Source organism: Hemiscyllium ocellatum, chromosome 35 (assembly GCF_020745735.1).
Source record: "Hemiscyllium ocellatum isolate sHemOce1 chromosome 35, sHemOce1.pat.X.cur, whole genome shotgun sequence".
In the NCBI taxonomy this organism is placed as follows: domain Eukaryota; kingdom Metazoa; phylum Chordata; class Chondrichthyes; order Orectolobiformes; family Hemiscylliidae; genus Hemiscyllium; species Hemiscyllium ocellatum.
In genome coordinates, this window is record NC_083435.1 from 9,630,197 (window position 1) to 9,651,877 (window position 21,681).

The 21,681-nt window shown below is 41.8% G+C and overlaps 2 protein-coding genes across 3 annotated transcripts in view; one reads left to right on the top strand and one right to left on the bottom strand.

The window, feature by feature from the left end:
• Positions 1-21,681, top strand: part of LOC132832946 (butyrophilin subfamily 3 member A2-like) — a 408,440-nt gene that overhangs the window by 351,727 nt on the left and 35,032 nt on the right. The gene's annotated exons all lie outside the window — the stretch shown is intronic.
• On the bottom strand, positions 734-21,571 carry LOC132832696 (butyrophilin subfamily 3 member A3-like). Of its 2 annotated transcripts, none has more exons than XM_060850789.1 (9): positions 21,459-21,571; positions 20,576-20,663; positions 16,316-16,663; positions 12,655-12,939; positions 11,240-11,359; positions 10,584-10,616; positions 7,650-7,676; positions 6,425-6,451; positions 734-3,188 (listed from the first exon to the last, which is right to left on the bottom strand). In XM_060850789.1, exons 2-9 carry the CDS (start codon positions 20,631-20,633, stop codon positions 2,671-2,673), a joined length of 1,416 nt encoding a protein of 471 aa, XP_060706772.1. In that variant the 5' UTR covers positions 20,634-20,663; positions 21,459-21,571; the 3' UTR covers positions 734-2,670. The 2 variants fall into 2 exon arrangements, with proteins under 2 accessions (XP_060706772.1, XP_060706773.1); XM_060850790.1 differs by lacking the exon at positions 21,459-21,571 and adding an exon at positions 21,325-21,421.

The following is a 21,681-nucleotide window of genomic DNA, read 5'->3' on the forward strand; positions in this document are numbered from 1 at the left end:
GAGCGACAGGGAAAGGCTGAACAGGCTGGGGCTGTTTTCCCTGGAACGTCGGAGGTTGAGGGGTGACCTTATAGAGATTTACAAAATTATGAGGGACATGATTAGGATAAATAGGCAAAGTTTTTTTCCCTAGGGTGGGGGAGTCCAGAACTAGAGGGCATAGGTTTAGGGTGAGAGGGGAAAGATATAAAAGAGACCTAAAGGGCAACTTTTTCACACAGAGGGTGGTACGTGTATGGAATGAGCTGTCAGAGGATGTGGTGGAGGCTGGTACAATTGCGACATTTAAGAGGCATTTGGATGGGTATATGAATAGGAAGGGTTTGGAGGGACATGGGCCGGGTGCTGGCAGGTGGGACTAGATTGGTTGGCATGGACGTGTTGGACTGAAGGGTCTGTTTCCATGCTGTACATCTCCAATACTCTATAACTCTAACATGAGAGCACATCAATGAGATCACATTAAATAATCAAAATCATGTGCGAGAATTCAACCCAGCTTTATGGTCTGGACTTTGATATACAGAATGTGCTCCCTTGTCTATATTTCTCCACCTGTTGTATTTGTGTCAAACTGTGTCTTTGTCTGTCATTCCTTTGAGTTCTCACATGCACATTCATGAATAAAGAGGTAAGCTTTAAATTGCATTGTAATGAATGGAAAATCCACTTTTCTCTTCTCATGCATAAAAGATGAAGTTAATTTACAATAAATGGTTATTTTTTCCTGTAATGTCAAAACTTGGTGTGAATTAATTTTAACCTGAATCAGAGTCAGTTCGACAAACTGGGCATCTTGATGATTTAATTGGATACTGACACATTTGTGATGGTTCATGGAACATTTACACCCTGACTGAGTTCAGCAAAGAAGCCTGGTGATGTTCTGCTTATTTTTGTTAGAAGTACAAAAGAGAACCAATTGGGTATTTTGAATTTAAACAAATGATGTCACTGGAGAAGTAGTGGGGTGTGGATTATCAGTGTATTTACCCCTCAGTCATGACATTCAATTATACAATTAATACTGTACAAGTAAAAACAAAATACTTAAGATAGTTGCAAGTTGCAGAATATGGAAATAAGCATCAGCTCAGGCAGTATTAACTAGACAGGAGACCAGGACCAGGAGTAGTTAATGTTCGGAATTAACACGGTAACTGAGTTAATAGACAAATTGTAGTCGACACCCCCACAGTCTGCACTGGAGATGGCAGAGACAACCAAGACAAGGTCCATCAATTTCTCAGCAACACATCCAGAAATTAGTGACACCCTGTGTCATAAAATCTCATTCAATTCTTTTCCCCTTTCACAAGAGGGTCTTCAAGATCCAGCATTGGAAGCAAATACCTATTCTGGACTTCCTTCACCCTGCACTCAGCTGCACTGTGCTTCTTTCTTCTGACCCCCATTCAAATAGTATGGAGTCATCAAACTCCCTGGGAGCTAATTGCCTGCTGTCTACTCATGACAGTACTTGTGTTGCCCGAAACCATTTCTTTCCTTCAACATTCCTAGTTCCAAACTGCAGCTAACCATTTCCCCCAGCAAACAGAGATCGAAACCAGAGAATCTTCTTACTCTCTCCCCAGGACCATGATGATAGAACCTACTCTGGGCTATCCTCACCCAGACCTCTTGATTATTCTTCATTTAGAATTTCTTCTTTGATATGAGTTCAGTAACACTTTTATCATAATTTAACTCCAAGTTCCAAATAAAACCATCTCCCTCAACTGTATTTCTTTATAAGCAGCTTCGGCATGACATCTTTGGCTCTTCAGCAAAGCAAACCTACCTACCATTTTATGATCTTCCTTTCCTAGATGTTAACCTCTTAAAGAAACTTTGCCCTGACCTTTCAGCTGTAATGGAATTCAAGATGCTTTTCTTGGCAGTTATCCCATTTTTTAAATGCAAACTTAACTCCAGAGTAAAAGCTATCCAGTGAAACATGAACCATGAGCTACATACTCACTGCACCCTGAAGGAAAAGGGTCACTCAGCTCGAAACATTAACTCTGATTTCTCTCCACAGATACTGCCAGACCTGCTGGGCTTTTCCAGCAATTTCTATTTTTGTCTCAAAATCTCTTTCAAATGATTTTGTTAAGTGTGACATTGCTTCCCACATCAGGTCTTCATTCTTGATATTGTAAATCCAGCTCATTTACTTTTTAAGTACATTGCAAAGCTGGCCCTCATCTGGTTCCAGACTGGCAGGCACAAGCCCCACTAACCACCTGCAAACCAATGTCAGACTCAGTTGAAGTGAAGTCACCAGTAACAGGGATGCCTTTATAATCTGTACAAGTAAAAACAAAATACTTAAGACAGTTGCAAGTTGCAGAATATGGAAATAAGCATCAGCTCAGGCAGTTTAACTAGACAGGAGTCCAGGACCAGGAATAGTTAACGTTCAGAAGCAGATGGATGGCAAATCCACCAGTTACCAACTCCTGATGATCCCCAGCCTATCAGTGGTTCGCATGGAGGGAAACCTCCTCCTCACTGTGAAGCTGACCAAGCACATATTTACATTACTTAAAGCTTTGACAATCAGACAATGTTTTGTAAATAGGGATGATCCCAGATTCCTTTCTTCCTATTAAACTGTAAAATACTTTGAAGAAACTTTCAGGTTAGAAACGTTTCACAGAAACAATGCTAAACTGGGCAGATTCTCAGCCATTTGTCACAGTGTGTTGTACTGAAGAAAGGATAAACTTTCTCTGTGAATTTACACCCAGTGAAAGTGTACAAAAAAATCTTTGTATCTGCACTGTAAAATGAAACAATCCCAGACTCATAGCTGAGATAAACACCAATTTTCCTCGGAATCTCACCAGCTTGGATATCAAATGTGGTTTCAAAGTTTGCCTGAAATTTATTCTCAGTCCTCCCAATTGTCCAAAACCCATTCTTTGGTGTCAGCTGGATTTCTCTCTTCCTCTCCACAGTCTCTGTGGCTACTCCCACAGTCCAGTGCTGATTCCCCTCCACCTCCACCTCCCAGTAGTGTGAGCCTGAAGTAAATCCCTCGGATCCAAGTATTGATTCACAGACTGTAAACCTCTCTTCATTGTCATGGACACTCAGTGCTGTCTGGGTCAATCTCACGTTCTTCTGATCTTTAGATACCTCAAGCTTTGGATTTGCTGTTTCTGTATCCAGGGTTACAGAGACTGAAAATACAAAGGGAAAAATTAGTAAGGCTCAATTAAGTCAATCGATAATAACAAAGAAAAGTTTATTGTATCAAGAATCATATTCAGGAGAGCAAGAACGTGTAATCTGTATCATTCCTGGCTGATACATCGATGCCTGAAAGTACTTTACAGAGAGGAAACAATGAGTGAAAAACAGGATTTCAACAGGACGCCTTTTAAAAGGACTGTAAAAATGTAGAGACAAATTTGAGGGGAGAATGTCAAAGGGAAGATTGTGATGAACAAAAGCTGTCTCGAAAACTTAATTTGTGAGGGTGGAGAAAGCAAAGTTCAAGTTGATGAAAACTGGAGTCTTTCTGGGGGTAGTGGAGTTACAGAAACATAAAATGGTCAGTTCTGGGAAAACTGATGGAATGTAAAATGTTCCGATGAAAAGTCACTGTGCTAGAGCCTGGAGCTTTACCTTCCCTTTACCACAGCTGTTTACTGATCTGCGGAGTATTTCCATCAGTTTTTGCTTCACCTTATTGTAATAAAAAAATTGATGTTGAGATCCAAACATCTGAGGTACTATAGTCCATGAGCAGGAGAATTACACACCCTGACCTTTTCACCTCATGACCTTACATCAAGATAGCTCTGATACAGGATCCAATTCCACCAAATATGGGAACCATCGCAATCTTCTCACAATCCTCTGCAAAGTGAGTGAAGGTATTTTTGACGAGCTAACAAGTAGTACTAAATATAGCAATGGCCTGCTCACCAATGCTTAGTTTCAGCATATTAGGATGGCTCAGTTCCAGACTTTAATGCAATTTTTCTTCAAATGTGGACAAAACACTGAAATGCAGACGCAAGGGGACTGCAACTGTACTTGACATCAAGGCAACATTTGACTAAGTGTGGTGCCAAAGAATCCTTGCAAAATGGAAGCCACTTGGAGTCAAGGGGGCAGAATTGATCACTGCTTGGACTCATTTCTCGTCCAAAGGAAGATGGTTGTTGTTGTTGGAAGTCAATAATCTCGGTACAGAACATCACTGCAGCAGCTCCTCAGGAAAGATACTTTCTAATCAATCTGCCCAGAAATGTGATCAAACACCTCCTCCTAGGCCCAAACATCTTCAGCTGCTTGGGGTAAAATATTCAGCACCATTCACCAGTCCTCAGATACTGAAGCAGTCTGCATCTTTATGCAACAAGACCTGGACAACATCCAAGCTTGGACTGTCAAGTCACATTCATGATAAAGAAGTGCCAAGCAATTGCCTACTTTTTTCCTCTTGACATTCAACAGCATTGCCATCATGAAAGCTCATCAACTTTATGCAGGTGGCCACTGGCTACAAATGTAACTGGATCAGCCAAATCAATACTGAAGCTACAACACCAGGTCAAAGGTTGGGAATTCTGCAGTCAGTATCTCATGGTTTGACACTCCAAACCACGGAGAATGCAGTAGTCAGTAGTCTGGTTGATGCCTTGCCTAGAGAGTGCCAACAACACTCAAGAATCACAGTATCATCTGGGATGGGTGTGATAGAAAGAGAAGGAGCCATGTCTTTATTGGGTAGCCCTTGACACTCTGTACTCAGTTTGAAGAAATGTGTGGGACCTGAAAAGGTCAGGCACCAGGAAGGGCCTGAGAGTGTAGGTATTGTGAGAAATTTCCAGAAACCTTGTATAACCTGAAGAAATGGTTTGTAATGGTTTCAGCACAGCTGGACATTGAATGTGAGCCTTTCCTTAAGACCAACATGCTATCAAGGATCTCCAACACATGGGAGAATCCAGCGATGAACCGGATTCCTATAAACTTCTCACACTGATCATTGAGATTGGAAACCCAGAGGTAATGGCTGGCTCTCTTCAGTGTATCTTTGATGGCCTTCTTGACTCAGTGATGAGTCCCAGAATGGGAGATCCTGTATATGTCTCCAACAGCATTGCCATCATGAAAGCTGTACTCATCTTGGTGTGATCCTGAACCAGAATTAAAATGGAGTACCATTCTCTTTCACCCTGCTCCTTGGGCAGAAATTCCATAACTTTGAAAACACATGCAAACAGATTCAAGAACAGCTTCTTCTGGCTGTGACCAGATTTATGTATATCCTGATGAAGGGCTTTTGCCCAAAACATCGAATTTCCTGTTCCTTGGATGCTGCCTGACCTGCTGCGCTTTAACCAGCAACACATTTCAGCTCTGATCTCCAGCATCTGCAGACCTCACTTTTTACTACTACATGTGACAATAATAAATCAAACTATAGATTTGGGGATATATGGGTGCAGCTCCTCATTCATCATAGTGCATGATACAGTGACCATCTTCCTGCAGAGACACAGTCTTTGATACCTTTGCTGCTCTGATATTGTCAGGTCACTGGGCCTCTGACGATGAGCCCTCACTGGTGCACACTGCTGTTTGCACTCTGGTAGTGTGTACCATTTACTAGATGCACTGGATGTACTTACTGAGCTTCCTTCTACAGCACCTTATAAAAGTCACAATTGCATTGGTGGTGGTTATTTAGCCAACAAGTTGATGAATGGCTTTACACAGAGTTGGCAATCAGTCCTGTTCCCCTACTTTAATCCCCAAACCTTGCAGCTTTACAGCCATCATGTGTCTATTTGATTTCCTGCTAAACCCCTGACCTCCACCACCGAGGAAGACATTGGAAGCAGACGCATGGGGTCATCACCACCCAACAGCTACAAGGCTCCTTCAAACTCCCACACCATCCTGAATTGGGACTATACTGCTGTTCCTTCACTATTGTTGGCTTAAAATTCTAGAAATTCATCCCAACAGCTTCGTGGGAAAACCGACACTACATGGACTCCACCAATTTTAGAAAGTCGCACAACACTACCTCCTCAAAGACAATAAAAGAATAGATCACAAATGTACACATTCCAAAAATAAATTAAAATACAGCTAAAGATGACTGGACCATGAACAATACCTCAAGGAGCTTCTGTAAGTTCCTCAAACTAAATTAAATCAGCAAGAGACCCGGGGTCACAGAGTGGAAAGGATGAAAGAGACAGAGACTGAATGATATTAATTATACCCATTAAAAATCAAATTCTTTGATTTGAAAGCTTGCATCATCATGCAGATTGGAAACTGCATCCATGCTGCTCTTTACCTGCCATTCATTCCCATCGATTGTTACTGGAGAGTGACAAGAGAAGGTGATCAAGAGATAAAATCCTTTGTTATCACAAGAGGATCTTACCTTTACACTTAGAAATGTTCTCCCAATCTGAAATCAGAAATAATAAACCAATAAAATGGGAGAAATCAGCATGTACTTAAATCCACACAAGAAAACGGACTGTGATTGTTATTTAACTGCTGGCTGTGAATTGGACATTGTTACTCTCAAAGTGTTAGTCATGTTATTCCACAGTCTGGGTGGCAAGGAAGCAATTTCCTCATTCCAGTCTTCAGCCTTTTTAAAATCTATTTCACGTGTCATGTCAATTGCAGCCGTTACATTTTACATCCTCCTCCTGTGTGAGGGTAGAGTGCAGGGACAAGTCGGTTGGTATCATCAGTAATAGCCACAGCAAACAAGTGCCAGACAATGGCCATCTCTGAGAAATGGTATCGAACCAGCTCCCTGACATACAACACTATCACCATCACTGATTGTTAACCAACAACATTCTGGGAGTTGACCATTCAGCAGAAACTTAACCAGATTAACTAATAAATACTGTGATGATAAGAACAGGGAAATCTGAGGTGAGTAACTCACTTCCTGACTGCCGAGTGTCAGTCTACAAGTTAGGAATGTGATGAAATACCTGTCACTTGCCTGGAGAGGTCCTGTTACAACAACACTGCGAAAGCTTGACCCGGTGTAGGACCAATCGGCCTGATGGTTCAGAACTCCACCCACCACCATTGCAGTGAGACAGCAGAGTGTCCCACCTATAAACTGCACTGTGGGAACTCACTGCACCATCAGTGTTCTCTGATAGCTTCCTACAACCTGTACCACGTCAATACACGTGGTAAAACAGAGTCATTGAAACACCATTCCTGACCATGCACCATACTGATTTGGAACTAGGTCACAATTCCTTCTCTGTCACTGGGTTAAAATCCTGGAACACCTTTCCTTCCAGTCCAGTTCGAGATGGGACCTGCAGCTTCTTATTCACCATTCATGGTCTACATAATAAAACCCAACCCCATCTGGTGTTTCGGTGACCCCCCCCGGGGGTGGGGTTCCCCACACAGCTTGGGAAGTGTTGCTCCAATCTTGACTATGACAATACACTTCAGGTTGCTCGCCCAGATTTTACCTTCTATAAACTGGAGGTGGTCATGGAGAACTCTGCTGCTGCGTCTTAACTTGCACCAAATCTCACACTCAGCTCTCAGCCCTCTACTTACTGACCCACACTGGCATCAATATAAAACAACCTTTCAAGTCAAAGAGTAGAGCGTACCTGAATCACTGACAGATTTCCACTGAGCTAAAAAAGAAATCAAACTGTTAATACACTTCATTGATATAGTTGTCACAAACCTTAAAATATTGACAGAGACATCAGTATGATACCGACTCAATGTGATCCCAATGTGATACCATGGTACCTGCAGCTGTTTAAGATGGCAGCTCATCACCACCTTCTCAAGGGCAACTGGAGATGGCAATAAATGCTGGCCCAGCCAGCAAAGCCCATTTCCCACGAGTGAATTAAAATAATATGGATCTCCATATTTGAAGTGGTTTGAGTGTTGGCACTTTAACCTAACAGGTGTTAGCCTCGGTTCAGTTGTATCTCTCTCACCTCTGAGTCAGGAGGCTGTCGATTCTCCTCCAAAGACCTCAGATGTAACCAAGCTGACCGTCCCAGTGCAGTCCTGAGGGAGTGCTGCACAGTCAGAGGTGCCATCCTTCAGGTGAGATGTTGAAGCTAGATTTGTCTGCTTCCTCAGGTGGACATAAAACTTCCCCATGGGACTACTCTGAAGCACAGTGGGGGTTATCCCTGGTCAATATTATTCATGAGTCAACATCACAATTCTGCCATCCTTATCCAGTCTGACCTACAAGTAGCTCCAGGCCACCAGTAGTGTCACTGACTCTTAACTGCCGTCTGAAATGGTTAGCAAGCCCCTCAATTGTAACAATCATAGAATCCTCACAGTGTGGAAATAGGCCATGCAGCCTAACAAGTCCACACCAACTCTCCAAAGAGGACCCCACCTGGATTCACTCCTGACCCTATCCCTGTAAGCCTGATTGCCCATGGCTAATCCATCTAACCTACGCATTCCAATGGGAAATTCAGCATGGCCAATCCACCTAACCTGCACACATTGGACTGTGGGAGGAAACTGGAACACCCGGAGGAGACCCATGCAGGTGCAGGGAGAACATGCAAACAACAGACAGTCGCCAAGGCTAGAATTTAACCTGGGTCCCTGGTACTGTGAGGCAGTAGGGCTAACCACTGAGGCACCATGCCACCCATGTTGGCAGAGGGCCTGGTAGAGGTAAGATCTATGAAACTTTTCTCTTCAAGAAAGGAAATACTTTAAAGGTGTTAGGAAATAGTTTATCTCAGTGTCAGGGTTTTTGTGTGAAAGGTCCACACCTGAAATGTTTGTTTAGAACCAGGAAGGAGTTATTTGAGGTTGAGAATGTTTAAGATCAGTTGTGTGACTATCCAAGGAAGAGTTATCAAAGACAAGGATTTGAAAGGAATTGTGAAGTGAAGCATTGACATGATACAGAAGGGATTCTCCGTGGTGTCGGAGTACAGTAAAATAATGCTGTTGGAATCAATTGTATTTTTAATTGTTCGTTTCTAAAACTTTCAAATTGTGTTAAATCTAAATACCCTTGTTGGTTCCTTGCTCCCATCTTTTCAGAGTCATAGAGCTGTACAGCATAGAAACAGACGCTTCAGTCCAACTCGTCCATGCTGACCAGATATCTTGAATTAATCTAGTCCCATTTGCTAGTATTTGGTCCATGTCCCTCTGAATCTTTCCTGTTCATACCCATCCAGATTCCTTTTAAATGCTGTAATTGTGCCAGCCTCCACCATTTCCTCTGGCAGCTCATCATCCTCTGCATGAAAAAATTGCACCTTCGGTCCCTTTTAAATCTTGCCCCTCCACCTTCAATCAATGTACGTTGGGTTTGGACTCCTCCACCCCAGGGAAAAACCCTGGACTATTCACCCTATCTATGCCCCTCATGATTTTATAAACCTCTAAGCTCTAGGGAAAATAGACTCAGCTTATTCAGCCTCATCCTTGTAAATCTTTTCTGAACCCTTTCATGTTTCACAACATCCTTCCTGTAGCAGGAAGACCAGACCTGAGTGCAGTATTCCAGAAGTCGCCTCATCAATATCCTGTACAGCCACAACATGACCTCCCAATTCCTATACTCACTGCGCTGATCAATAAAGGAAAACGTACCAAATGCCTTCTTCACTTCCCTGAATACCTGGAACTCTACTTTCAAAGAGCTATGAACTTGTACTCCAAGGTCTCTTTGTTCAGCAACACTCCCCAGGACCTTACCATTAAGCCTGTAAGTCCTGTCCTGATTTGACTTGCCAAAATGCAGCACCTCACGTTTATCTAACTTAAATTCCATCTGGCACTCCTAAGCCCACTGGCTCCTCTGATCTAGGTCCTATTGTACTCTGAGGTAACCTTCTTTGCTGTCCATTACACTGTCAATTTTGGTGTCATCTGCAAATTTACTAACCAAACCTCATATGTTTACATCAAAATCATTTACAGGGCAACCCCTACATCTGTGTAATCGTTATCCGCGGTTTCAGTTACCCACGTTAACCTTGGTCTAAACATACAATAAAGAACCTTCTGGAACAAGAGGGCTGCCAGCAAGGTAAATTTCCCATTGAAATGAATGGGTTCACTCCTATCCGTGATTTCAGCCTTCCGCGGTAGACCGTGGAATGTATCCCCCTCAGGTTCAGTGGGACTTCTCTATATTAATAACAAAAAAGCAGTGCAGCCAGTGTCCATCCTTGTGGCACACTGCTGGTCACAGGCCTCCAATCTGACATGTAATTAATTATTTTATCATCAGAACCAAAACATCAGTACTGCATCCTTCTATTTCAGTGAATGACCACCTCATTAAATAAAAAGAAATAAACTATGATCTATCAAGCTGGACTTTAGTCTGTGATTTCATTTGTTCCGTAATAACATCTAAGCAACATTTATCCTAAACAGTGCAAATTTTGCAAAGATGTATGGTGAATTATGCACAAAATAATCTTCAAACAGATTGTTTAACAGGCATTATTTAGCAGGATTGATGTACCGTCTACACACCGAAATAACTAAGCCCTGAGCTGTATTACAGATATTTCATCATTTCTTACCATATTGTACAATCATCTTGTCCTGCTGCAGTTCTGAAAGAAATTCAACAAATACAAATATTAAAAATGATTTGATTAGTCTGATGTGCTTTCACTGACTACAAATATGAGTAAATAGCATTCAATCCCATATGAAACAAACCAAGATTGGCACTTCCACCAGTGCAGACAAAGAGTGGAGCTGGAAAAAGCACAGTAGGTCAAGCATCAGAAGAGAAGGGGACTCAACGTTTCAGGTCGGAACCTTTCATCAGGACATTTCTGCACTGTAATACTCATTAAGCTCCGTTACCTTTTAGGTGGTAAAGTGTTAGACTGCGCTGCAGTTCACGCTGTATTATACCACCTAATTGGTTTACTTCTATTGAGAATTAGAGAGGAGGTAGATGAATAAATTAAACAAAAAGTATTGAAGAAAAATTGGAAACAATAATATCTGACAAAAAAACTTTAAACGGAGGGCTCTCTTAGACATGCTGCTGCCTTCATTAGTACAGTGATCTCCTCCCCTCCCACTGAGACCAAGCTTATAAGGACTGAATTATTATAAATACAATGGAACCCAAACAACAGAAACAAAAACCCTGATTCAGTTTGAACATTTTTCTGAAGTCCTGAATCTATGTTGTCCATTGTCACTGAGTCTGAGACTGTACCTTTGATATTTCTGAATTGTTTCACAAGCCAAATGATCCCAGCGATTAAAGTAATGATGACAAGACAGAGGATCAGAGATAAAAACACCAGCCAGCCTGAGACAGAAGGGAAGAAACCATCTGGAAAGTAAATGGCAGTTAATTAGATTCTTATAATTTCAGATACATTCCACAGGAATCATGACAAAGTTTAGCACATTTTCAGGTCTACGATCCCTGAGCTGAAGACTTGGCTCTCTATCAACTGAATGGTAGTTAAACTCACCCATATCATTCTCTTATCCTCGAGTCACTTGGATTGCATTAATTACAGATTTTGCACAGACTGCTCACTGCACGGCTAACCCAACTGGCCAAAGCTGGCTCCTTTAAATATGTGGATCAAAAATAGACTGTTATTGGACCCAGGTGATGATGCAGGGGTAATGTCACTGAGGCCCAGGATAAAGCTCTGGGGATACAGGTTCAAACCCAGCACAGCAGTTAATGGAATTTAAATTCAACAAATGAAATCTGGAGTTTGAAGCCAGTCCCTTTAATGGCGACTGGGAAGCAAACATCAATTGTTGTAAAAATCCAAGTGGTGAACAAAAGTCCTTGAGAGGAGGGAAATTGGCCATCTTTGCCTGACCTGGCCTACTTGTGATTCCAAACCCACAGCAATGTCCCCTCTAAAATGGGTGAACAAGCCATTCAGTTCAAGGACTGTTATAGACGGACAAAAATTAAAGAAGTCTGTCAATTTGATGTAAGAAGCCAGCCTTATTCGAACTTTGCCACATTCTTTTGTGCTAATATCAATTTACAATACTGTGTTTTTGTGCTATGTGCAAACAGACGAAAGATACCAAGATGAATATCATCTAATCTAGCAGCACAAACAACTTGGTGTAAATTACTCTGTGGTCTGCCTGCATTTTTCAATCTTTCAGGACAAACAGCTGTCAATAACCGTGTACGTTCGAGGCCGCTGGACAACATACTGGGAGCTCGGAATATCCATTGTAAAGCCCAAAGGAAAAGCACAATAGTCTAAGACACTCTCACAAAAGATTTGTTTTTTTAAAAATCAGCCTCTTCAAAGGTTTTCTTGCACACCTCTCGAGTAGGTGGGACTTGAAACCAGACCTTCTGGCTCAGAGATAGGGACTCTACCACTGTGCCACATAAGGCTGGATCCCATGTCAAATCCCTCAAGTTTTCTGCACCAGACAATGTTTCACATGAAATATAAATGTGTGCTGTAAATATCAACTCAAATTGTAAATGTAAAGAGGCACCTCAGAGTGGGACACTGCAGTCAAAAGTGAACTCCATGCACCATTAAGTTCTAACTGCTGCGTAATTTGTTTTTATGGAGTTTGTGAACAGAGTGTTTATTTTGAAAATAAAACTGTATTTTATCATGAACCGACCTGCTATCTGGATTGCTGCTTCTTGTTCTTCTTTCAACAGCTTGTTCTGTATGAGACACTTGAAGCTGTTTGTTGCATCTTTTGTTACAGCGACACTGCTCTGGACATTGACAAGGCCATTCGAGTCACGTTGGTAATTTATTTCAGACTGTGCCGTTAGGTTCTGGCCATTCTCACCAGTCCATGATATCTGTGGCTGTGGGAACCATCCATTGGATTTACACATAAGCTCAATTCCATTTTTATGGTAACCATCGATCTGGATCCAGTGCTCACGCCCCAGTGCTACAACAATCAATGAACACTCGTTTAAACAGCTTAGAAACAAATTTTAACCCACATGTGAGTTCATTTACTGTTATTGAATGATAAAATAGTCTTAGTATTTCTGTGACATGATTCATACGAAGTGTACTGAATTTCATCACAAAATACATTTTTATCTAATGATCCGACAATTAAAACAAAAAGGAACACAAATGCATCTGAGAGATAGTAAGAGGAGGAGTTGGGCTGATAGGGGACCGTAAAGGGATCGATCCCAAAAATGGAAGTTGATGGTGAAACTCAGCAGGTCTGGCAGCATCTGTGGACAGAAAGCAGAGTTAACGTTTCGAATCTGATGACTCTTCATCAGAACTTTGTTTCAAATCTCCAGCATCTGCAATTCTTTGTTTTATAATAAATGGATCTGTGCCTGGAAGCAGGAGGTGTGGCTGAGTTATTTTCTGAATATTATATTTTAGTCTTTGACCAAGTAAAAGATCCTAATGAAGTCATAGAGCGAGGAGAGGTAGTTCAGACATTGGATGAGCTAAAAATTTATAAAAGTTGAACTATTCAATAGACTGGCTGAACTTCAGCTGGTAATTCACTGTGACCAGATGGAATAGATTCAAAATTACCGAGGGAAGGGGTTATGACATAATCCTCCAGTCCTGTTCGGCTACAGTCAAGGTTCCAGAGAATTGAAGATGTGCAAATTTCATACACCTTTCCAAAAACACCTTTTAAAAAAGATAACTCCAGCAACCATAGGCCAGTTTATGTAATTTTTGTGACAGGAAAGCTTTTAGAACTGAAAATCTCAGAGAAAATTAACAGTTACTGAGCTAACTATGGATTAATTCAGGGTGGTGCTGGAAAAGCACAGCAGGCCAGGCAGCATCCAAGGAGCAGGAAAATCACTGTTTCAGGCAAAAGCCCTTTGATTAGGAAAACCTCTTCAAGGCAGGCATCCTTGCAAGAGGATTCGCAGTAGGGTTAAAACCAACTCGGTAAAAACAAGAACTGCAGATGCTGGAAACCAGAGTTTAGATTAGAGTGGTGCTGGAAAAGCACAGCAGGCCAGGCAGCATCCAAGGAGCAGGAAAATCGACATTTCGGGCATTTAACTCTACTGCGAATCCTCTTGCAAGGATGCCTGCCTTGAAGAGAAGGGCTTTTGCCTGAAACGTCGATTTTCCTGCTCCTTGAATGCTGCCTGACCTACTGTGCTTTTCCAGCACCACGCTAATCTAGACTCTGGTTTCCAGCATCTGCATTCCTTGTTTTCACCCAAGGATTAATTCAGCTCGGCCAGCTGTATTTGTACAGGAAATCAGCATTTAACATTACTAACTCCGAATAATTTACAAAAAGAGCCCTGATAAAGGCATTACAATGGTAGCCCTGTATATGGACTTTCATAAGTTCTGGGAATAGCTCAAAGTTCATTTTGACCTAACGCAGATATTAGAGGGAATTCAAAGTGTCTCAAATGTTGCTCAGTTTCTAAAACTGTGGCAAGTTTTGCACTTGGCATTTAAATTAACTTTATCTTTAATTGATAGGCTCCTTCCCAGTCAGGGGTACATGAGCACGAGGCAGCCGCACAGTGATGAGGGGACTGGTTAGGCCTGATAAGCAGGAGCTGATTCATGCCTCTGAAATTCTTGCTACATTAAACACAGGAGACTCCTATTAGTGCACAAAGTTGGTTGAACATAGCTTCAGGGAACTTCACTTCGAAGATTTCTCAGTGATGTACAAGGCACCATTCGGATATTTGAAACTAAAACAAGGAGTGCCCTGAGACAGCCACCAAATAACAGTATGACCCAAGAGCTGAGGTCTGGAGGCATTAATGTAGCCAGCAGGTTGGTGATTGGTTCGAAGTTCTTTTTCCTCTAAAGTTAGAGCAGTCATTTAAATTATGGCCAATGTAACTGAAGCCCTGCATTACATTTATAGTTTAATAAATTAAGATCATTCAGTGATGTATTAGTGTTACTGAAATACATGATGGAGACAGCAAGATGCCTGGGGTCCAGCTGTAACGAACACCAGGGTGATCTACAGTGACCACACCTGCAGGAAGGGCCTACAGCTCAGGGAACATAGCCTCAGAGGTGATGAGCGGAAGGTGAAACTTCAAGCTCTGCAATGGATCAGGGAGGAAGAATGGAACTTTGACACTGTCCCAGGAAGCAGCCATATCTCATTAGTCAGATACTTCCGATCTGGTGCATGGTGAGGGACAGAATGATGAAAAGGGTGGGAAATGAGGCAGTTTTATCATCCCGAAGGTAACAGAGGAGGAGGAGGAGCCTCAGTCCATGCGCCTGTCCAACAGCTTTGGAGGTTGTTGCAGGGGCTTCAGGAAGGGTGAGGAAACTGATGACAACACCCAGGATGACAGTACCATCCAATGGGGGCACAGTGAGATACGATTAATTCATGATCGCATTTCAAAGGATTCTCTAGCTAAGAGTGATCATAACACTACAGAATTTCACACTTAGATTGCGAGCGAAAAACTAGAGTCTTAAATGTAAAGGCATTTACAAAGGAATGAAGAGAGAATGGGGTGAAGCAGACCATCTGCAACACATTAAGATAATTATGGCAATATCAAATTGAACCTAAAAACATAAAATGCTCCAAAGATTCACAGGAAGACTGAAGGTCAAGAACATTTTAGAAATGAGCAAAGAATAACTATAAACAAAAGGAAAATTTTGAGTCCAAGAGAAATACAAAAACCGAGAGTAAGATCTTCTATAAATTTACACTGGAGGGCAGCACTTCTAATTGTCAATGTAGCCTGGCGTTCGTGCCCTTCAAACTACAGAGGAAGGAAGTTCTTCCATATTGGAACACAGGTTTGGCCAGTCATGACTGTCCTTGAGTATCCATCTTGGGGATCAAGGGATAGGAATTTGGGAATCATCTTCCCATCCCATATTAAAAGGAAGAGTTGGAGGCAGAAAGTATTCTGGTGATTTAGCCAATTCATCCATTTTGCTGCAGCCATTTTCTGAGCAGCAATGGATTTAAGCTTTAATGAGAAATGTCAAAATTCCACGATATTTTATTCATAGTCTGTGCAGACCTGTTTTGCACTTCATGTATTTACTTATCGATAATTTACAAATGAAATCTACCTCTGAAATTAAAAAAGTAAAAAAAATTGTCTATCTCAACTTTTACCATATCCAGGTATACCTTCCCCTGTTAGAAGAGTAGTAATACCGACAGATTTTTTTCAGTGCATTATGAAATGCACAATGTGCAAGTATTTTTAACTGGATAAATAACACGTTTCATAAAAAAGCACTTGGATTTTGACTGAAATACCAATTTAATTTGATACTCATTTGTCATTAATGTGTTCACTCACCTCCAACTTTCAGCTCAATTGTAGTTTCTTCAAAGTTTGTCTTATCATCAACGGTACACAGGTATTTCCCCTCATCAGACACCCTCGTGTTTTTTATTCGAAGAGAAACATTGCCTTTGGATACTTCATCTTGAAACAGTTCAGTCCTTTTCCTGTATGCCTGATGTTGAGCAGCAGTGTCATCTTGACCGTTTCTGTACGCGTGAACTGGTAACCGAATGTCTGATTTAAACCAGCGCACCACCATGTTGTTGACAAATACCTGTGGCACAAGGTAACACTCCAGGACAGCATCTTCCCCCACAATGGCTACCACAGGATGGCTTGGGCCACTCACTCGGAATTCACCTGCAGAGTTAATGTCTCATTAAACTGCTCCAAATTTCAAATGGATCAGTGATTAAACTTCAAAATCACTTTGTTATTAGAGACTACAATTTTAATAAAACAGCTATGAGCAACACCTTGAATTTATTTTCCTATGTAAATGTATTTATGATCCCATATATCTACACCGTGGGTGGCGCAGTGGTTAGCACTGCTGCCTCACAGCGCCAGAGACCCGGGTTCAATTCCCGCCTCAGGCGACTGACTGTGTGGAGTTTGCACATTCTCCCCATGTCTGCGTGGGTTTCCTCCAGGTGCTCCGGTTTCCGCCCACAGTCACAAAGATGTGCGGGTCAGCTGAATTGGCCATGCTTAAATTCCCCGTAGTCTTAGGTAAGAGGTAAATGGAGGGGTATGGGTGGGTTGCGTTTCGGCGGGTCGGTGTGGACTTGTTAGGCCGAAGGGCCTGTTTCCACACTGTAAGTAATCTAATCTAATCTAATTTATTATCCCTAGATAGCTGTACTCATTTTCCTTTGTATCTGTACTTACTGCACTATGGACCGTATTTATTGCACTATATAGCTGTTGAGCAAAAAGATTTATTTTTCAAAATCATTGTTTTTATTACCATAAAGATCAACAAATCAGAATTTACTGAAATACCCCAGTGATAAATAAGGTAAGATTTCACTTGATCATCTTGAATGTAACCAAAACAAGCAGTAATTTGTTGCCAATTAAACTATAATTCACATATTATGTAGCTGATACAACAAAGATCAAGCTCACAAATTGGCAATTTCCTCGGTATAAATGGTACAAATCTCAGCCACAAAGTGCTTCAAGCCCAAGATCTCCTCAGGTAGAATTCCAGGTCCTTCTTTAGGGATTTACCCACCGACCTTCATCTGGCAACGGATCCCAACTAGAGTTTTCTGGGCACAGATATGACAAGAACAGTGTATTCGGGATCTCCCTCTTTAACAACATTGTGGGCCTACTGACAGGATGTTGACTGCACAAGTTCAAGAAGGTCGTTCACCACCACCACCTCCTGAAGGACATCCAGAGGAGAGTAGTACACACTGGCTCAGCCAGCAATGACCATGTCCCCTGCCTAAATAAAGGAAACGGCCTGTCTCAGTCTGAGACTGTGTCACCTGGTTCTAGACCCCTAGCAGGAGAAACATTCCTTCATCCTTCCTTGTCAATCTGTCCTGGAATTATTCGTGTCTGAATGAGGTCACTGCAGAAAATATAGGTCCATGATCTTTTCTCATTGGACATTCCCTCCATCTCAAGAATGTGTTTGGTGAAACCTTGTTTCACTCCTTCTGTGCAAGTATCCTCCCTCAGAATCATAGAATCCCTACAGTGTGGAAACAGACCCTTAGACCCAACAAGTAAACACCAACGCTCCAAACAGTAACCTACCCAGACCCATTCCCCTACCCTATGATTCTATATACTTCGGTCAGGAGACTACAGCTGGCCATGTGGACCCAGTCAGAAACCTGATCAAATTCCTGCCAATGTCCACTTTCGACCAAGCCAGCGGTGAATATAAAACTTTTCCTCTATTTCTGCTACCACTTCCAGTCAGAACGTCTGCCAACTGAACCAAGTCCACTTCACACAGCCTTTCCCTACTCCAACATCACACAGACTACATTGTCACACAATGAACACAGTAAATAATGTCCGGTTTAATAAATTTGCGATGGGTCTAGTTTTCTTTAATTTATATGTTTCTCTTTACATCTGAGTATATCTGAGGCTATTGCTCAGTCATGGATAGCCAGTCAATCCCTTCTGAAAGTAAACAAGAATTGAATGTTGCAGCTGATGTGGAGAAAAGCAAATATTTCCAAAAACAGCAGAACAAATCACAGTCACAGAATCCTTCAGCACAGAAGGTAGCCATTCAGTCCATCGCGCCTACACTGACGTATTACCCAGTGTCAATCTCCTGTCTTTTCCCCATATTTTTCAAAACTATTACCATCCAAATAATCATCCAATGCCCTCTGGAATGTCTCAACTGAACATTCCTCCACCACACTTCCAGGTAGTACGTTCCATAGTCTAACCAGTTGCTGCGTGAAGATGTTTCTTACATCAGTTTTGTCTAATTAACTAATGTGCCATTTCTAAACTGCTACTTCTTAAACAAACTTAACCATCAGAAAGTTCCTTACAGATTATTGATTGCCTACATTAAATAATTGTGGTCATGAACCCAAAAACCTAATATCGTTCAATGCCTTCACAAACATTTTATGGTCAAACCATATTTTTGGAAAATTGCACTGTATTGTGTATGTCATTCCCTAAGTTCATAAAATCATCTTAATATTTTGGGAAGGGGCTTGAACAGCTTTTGACTATTTATAAAGAACATAAGAACTAGGAGCAGGATAGGTTAACCGGTCCATTGAGCCTGCTCTGTCATTCAATACGATCATCGCTGACCATATTGTGGACTCAGCTCCACTTCACTGCCTGCTCACCCTAACCTGATTCCTTTACTGTTCAAAATTTTATCTTTGCCTTAAAAACAATGAAGTAGCTTCAATTGCTTCACTGGGCAGGGAATTCCACAGATTCAGAACCCTTTGGGTGTAGAAGTTCCTCCTCAGCTCAGGCCTACATCTGCTCCCCCTTATTTTGAGGCTGTGCCCTCTCATTCTAGTTTCACCTGCCAGTGGAAACAACTTCCTTGCTTCTATCTTATCTGATCCCTGCATCATGTTTTATAAGATTTCCCCCTCATTCTAAAGAATTCCAATTGAGTATAGTCCCACTCTCCTCAATCTCTCCTCACAAACCAACCCCCTCAACTCCAGAATCCACTGAGTGAACTCTCTCCTGTGTCAGGAGATGCTGAGGAGCTGGGAAAAAGGCAGTAATTTCTGAGGATGAGGGCACTGTCAGGGACAAATATCACCGAGACCATGATAGCGCTATTCATCACCGAGTGCCAGGGCAGACAGATCCTCATTGATACTCATTCTTAATATGTTTGTGTTGGGTGAAGATATCAGTTTTGTTGATGTCTGTTGCTGCAAAGACAAACAGCCTGGGTGTTTCCTGATAAAAAAAACAATATTTTGATTTGGTCTGTCTTTGCCCTTCCTAATCTTCACCAAAAGATTCCTTCCCCATTGGGTTTGAACATTTCACATCATCTGCTGTTCCCACCTTCAGGAATGGAGATTTTGCGTGTCCTGATGACAACTGGGAAGACAGTCACAGTCCATTCCGAGAGTGTCGTAACATCGAATGGTGTGAACAGAGGTTGGCTTGAGGCTTCATTCATGATCCTGTGTCCGAGAGCTGCACACTCAGTTCTCTTAGAGTCAGGATCATGGCTGAACTGATGTATGTTACTTCACCTTCCTGTCTTCCCCTGACCTTGACTCACATGTCAGTAAAACATATATCCAACTCAGCCATGAACATCATTAAATGTTCAGCTTCAACCACCTTCTGGGGAAGGAAATTCCACACTCTAAATGACCCTTGAGAAACAACAACATTCCCATCACCTTCTTAAAGGGAAGACTCCTTAATCTTAAACAATGTCCCTAATTTCAGTCTCTCACATACAAGAGAAGACATCAACCAGGGATCTGCTCTATTCAATCGCTTCAAGAACTTTAATGCTTCACAGTCATTGCTGTCATCTGTTATGAATTCATTTTAAGGAAAAGCCAAACTCTCTATTTGTTAAAATTGTGAAAGATTTTAAAGATATTATTTCCTCTGAACTACCCTTTGAACCTATTCTCTGTCACGAATCCAAAGCAAAATCACTGACCAAAGCGTCAGTTAAGGTCCGAAATGTTCACTTAATAATACAGTTCCAACTTCACACCAGGATTGTGTGTTGTATCTAATCAATACTGATTCATTGTTAATGTTCCTTACCATAGACAGAGCATGGAATCCCAATCAGTAAAACCAGAATGAGGTGAACTCCTTCCATCTTTGTGAAGTCTGTGCAGATTAACCTGGTCTGATACACAAACAAAATATAGCTGTCATTAGGGTCCTTCAATGTTTGCTTCAGAGTATCAACATTTCATTGCTCAATACCCAGCGTGTCAGAAACTCTATGAACACATTCTCCTGTCCAGGTTAACACAATTCTTTCACATTGATCTTTTTCATTTCATCAAAAACATGTGTCCTTTCAGCCGAAAAATATCTGAGAGCAGCAATGAGACATGGAAAGGCTCTCAGCATCATCTAAAATGAGCAGGCAGCAGTGGAGAGGGATTGATGGATTCAGAGAGTAAGAGAGCTTTGGAGTTTAGGCCCCGGGAAGCTGGACTCTCTGCTGTCGATGGTATGGACAGAAAACCCGAAATGGGAAAGCGGAGAATCGGCGCAGCACAAGTAAAACTCTTCAATTAAAGTTTATTTCAGCAAAGTGGCATCACAACTATCTCCAGGATTGAATTATTTCTCTCTAAATAAAAACCCCAGTGGGTCATGTTCTGTCTCATGGCCCTCACTATGTTCCTCCTTTTTACTTCCGTCTCCCTTTCCAGTCTCTGTGTTTGACCCTGAGACTTTAATGTTGCAGATTGCCTCTCCCTCCTGTTCCCTTATACTGACAGGAGCCAGCTCCAGGCTCTGTTCAGCTGATCAGGGACATTGGAGAAAGTTCTCACCTTTTCCCGGGACAATTCCCAGCGGCTCCCCGTTCAACTCCTTGGATTTGATTACGATCTTTCAGCGGGAATAATATCCCCCCGATCACAAAGGAATGACCCCTTCCTGAAATTAAAGAGGATTTGGGACTCACCTCTTACTTTCCCACAATCTGACCGAACACTTTCCGCCTTTTCCCGACAGATGTGTAAAAAGTAAAGACGTTCACAACAGTAGCCCCTCCCTGAAAACAATTACTTTCGTTTTTGACTGAATTCTCTTTTTGGGTTTTGCTGCCTCCTTCGGCCAAATGTGTAACTGCAGGGAAATTGCTCATTAAACAATAATCCACAGAAAATTAATAACTTTGATAAAAT

Bases quoted from the DNA above. Each gene is read 5' to 3' on its own strand.
- LOC132832696 (XM_060850789.1), bottom strand. From the start codon at position 20,633: ATGGAAGGAGTTCACCTCATTCTGGTTTTACTGATTGGGATTCCATGC. The intron at 16,664-20,575 runs GTAAGGAACATT...TTAACTCTGCAG, and splicing joins GATTCCATGCTCTGTCTATG to GTGAATTCCGAGTGAGTGGC. The intron at 7,677-10,583 runs GTAAGAAATGAT...TTTCTTTTTTAG, and splicing joins CAAGATGATTGTACAATATG to CTCAGTGGAAATCTGTCAGT.